Source organism: Notothenia coriiceps, unplaced genomic scaffold (assembly GCF_000735185.1).
Source record: "Notothenia coriiceps isolate Sejong01 unplaced genomic scaffold, NC01 NC01_scaffold00031249, whole genome shotgun sequence".
NCBI lineage: Eukaryota > Metazoa > Chordata > Actinopteri > Perciformes > Nototheniidae > Notothenia > Notothenia coriiceps.
This window is the reverse complement of record NW_011363950.1, coordinates 1-2,943: the sequence shown is the minus strand read 5'-3', so window position 1 is coordinate 2,943 and position 2,943 is coordinate 1. Positions and strand designations below refer to the sequence as shown.

Genomic DNA, 2,943 nt, shown 5'->3' with positions numbered 1-2,943 from the left:
CATGTCTCGCGTCACAAAAAGACAAATTGTACCCTGTCTTAATCCCCACATGAGTTTGTACTGTACACCACCAAGGCACTAGCTAACATTTCAGAGAGTTTTGCTCATGAGGAGAAATGAAAGTGCAGAATCTCCTTGAATTAGCACAGATGTGTTTAAAAAAGAACAACAGGGGGAAGGAAATAGAATTGCTGGTCCATCGTTATGATGCTACAGAAAACAGCCTCATGGACAATATATTAAAACGGTAGAAAAAGGTGCTTGGCAACATGTGGTCCAGTCGTTTAGAACCGTCATGGAGGACAGTAAGGCTGAAGCAGTTTGTGTCACTCTGTAGATCCACTGCAACTCTCAAAGGGTTGGGATTCCGGATCATGTTCATCCATAATTGTCATTTCTTCTGCGGTTTTTGCCCGTAAATCCATCATTTTCTCCCAAATGAGTCTACTTGTCATCAGTGTGAACTCGGAAAATGTAGCGCACCCCAAGTGTTCTTTGTTACAACGTAGAGTACGGGTCCCCAGCACATAGAAACAGCCAGATGCTAACTTGCATATGTTGGGCAATCTGTACAATTAGTATAAATTGCATTAAGTAGCACAATAGCTAAAAAAATGGCTTGGCTGATTTGGACAATTTTGGTGTGGTTTTCGGGGTATTTTAAAGTTGTTGAATTCATTTCTGACATTTTAAGGATCAAAATGGCAGTTTTGAGTTTCCTAAAACTTTAAAATGTGCCCAAAACTCATCAAAATCATCCCAAGATACGACTACTTTCTGAATAAAACTACAATTTTTGACCCTGAAAATGTCAGAAATTGATTCAGCATCCTCAATAACCTCCAAATCCACTCAGAAATGGTCAAAATTAGCCAAACCATCTTTTAAACTATTGTCTGTATATTCCAATTAATGCGAATTATGGCAACTTATGCTAATTGTGCAAATTGCCGAACATATGCAAGTTATCCTCCAGCTGTTTCTATGTCCTGGCGACCCGTACTTTACATTTATATCATAAAACCTCGGGGTGATCAACACTTCGGGTTCACAACAGGACTCTGAGCCGTCCAACAGACTGGAATCACACGTCATCGTCCATGTAAGGAATGTCGGGGTCAGAAAATCGTCTCTGGCTCTTTGCAGCGTGTGTGTCTTGATTTTGAAGAGTTGGTTTTGCGGTGGAGATGGAGATGGAGGAGGAGGCGGTGGAGGGGGGGCAGGAGGAGAAGGTCAACATGAGGTCGCCCCCCTCGGACCCATCGAAGTACAGCGACTGTGTGCTTTCTTTACGACGACCCGAACGCTCCTGCCTGCGCACCAGGAACTGGAGCGCCTGAGTTGCAGACGGGGGGTGAGACGCACTGGAGGCCTGCGGGAGGACGCCATGGGGGAGTCTAACGGAGCCGTGGGGGATGATGGGGGTGCGGCGCTGCAGTGGGTCCCTGCAGGAGGAGGGGGAGGAGGAGGAGGAGGAGGAGGAGGAAGTGGAGTTTGGAGGGGAGAGCTGCCGCAGAGAGAGGCGTCCTCCAGAGACTTTACGGCGCAAAGACAGCTCCGAGGGTTTGGGGAGACACTTCGGACGGGACCTCTGATGGGAGGGGGAGCCGCGTCCTGGAAGAGAGAGGGAGGAGGGAGAGGAAGATAAACGCGTTTTCTCTAATAGATTGTAAGATGTAACGATGAGGGTGAAGATGAACGGAAGAGCATGCAATGTACAAACATGTTAATGGAGGCAAACATCTGAGCCAAATGATCATCAAAGAGAAACTTTGGGATTTTTCAACATGGACCCTATTTGTGCTTTGTGACAAATGACAACAATAAAAAAAAAAAATGGATAAAGTATTGAGTGAGAATGATCGGGGTCGATGTTTCTTTTGTAACAGGCTGAGACTAATATTGCATGACATGTTTTAGATCAGTGCTTCTCAAACTTTTTTCAGTAATGTTCCCCCTTTGAAACATTTTCTCAGCCAAGTACCCCCTGACCGACCCCGAACATTTTTGATCGAAAAAGCCTATACAAATAATTCCAATATAGTGATGTTCCCTCAGTGTGAGATTTATTAACTCCTTCATGCATGCATTACAACAAACAAGGATATTTTCATTTTACGCATGAAAAAAAATTACATAACAAAATTTTTTTTACACGGATTTTTCCAAGGAGTTTTTCAACTGAAGCAATATCTGTTTAACAAACCAATGAACAAAATGATATATTATGCAAAACTATAAAATACAATACACACATTTGACATGTATATAAAATTGTATTTTCTATTTAACTTATTGTACTAAGATTATTTTTGATTTTTTTAATTAACTTTTTTTTATTTTTTAAATCTCACGTACCCCCTGCAGTACCCCAACGTACCCCTAGGGGTCCGCGTACCCCCATTTGAGAATCACTGTTTTAGTGGACATACATCACGTGACAGAATAGTTAGTGGTTCCCATTAGTCACAAAAACCTTAAAAAATAAGGTCCAGGTTGAAAAATACAGAAGATACCATTTAATAAGTTTGAAATGTGGTGCAGCCTATCCCATCACTGGACTGAACACTCTGTATTTCTACAAAGTGTGTGCATGCTTCTGTGTTAAACATGCAAAAACACACACAAGACACACACAACACACTGTGGCTGTTCCTCCAACCTGCTCGTTACAAAGTAGACGTCACCGCCCCCATCACCATCACTGGTCCAGACCTGCACCACAAAACACAGGGCTGGTCTGGTCAGAAACCCACAGGTGAGAGAGAGAGAGAGAGAGAGAGAGAGAGAGGGGTGGGGGGGGGTTGTGTTACTCACCGTCAGGCTCTGAGCGCTGCGGCTCCTCCAGGAGACTCTCGGAGCTCAGAGACGCCTCCGAGTCAAAGTTCTCCTGATCTGAGCCGGGCTGCTCCATCTCAGGGAGCCGGCAGGCCAGATCCTCCC

General features: G+C 44.2%; 1 protein-coding gene across 2 annotated transcripts; it reads right to left on the bottom strand.

The window, feature by feature from the left end:
- Positions 1 to 405: 405 nt before the first annotated feature.
- On the bottom strand, positions 406 to 2,936 carry LOC104959888 (putative protein TPRXL). 2 transcript variants are annotated; one of them, XR_799927.1, is made up of 3 exons: positions 2,818 to 2,936; positions 2,663 to 2,715; positions 406 to 1,614 (listed from the first exon to the last, which is right to left on the bottom strand). XR_799927.1 is itself a non-coding variant. In XM_010787803.1 (2 exons), exons 1-2 carry the CDS (start codon positions 2,912 to 2,914, stop codon positions 1,085 to 1,087), a joined length of 627 nt encoding a protein of 208 aa, XP_010786105.1. In that variant the 5' UTR covers positions 2,915 to 2,936; the 3' UTR covers positions 406 to 1,084. The 2 variants fall into 2 exon arrangements, 1 of the variants encoding a protein (XP_010786105.1); XM_010787803.1 differs by lacking the exon at positions 2,663 to 2,715.
- Positions 2,937 to 2,943: the final 7 nt, after the last annotated feature.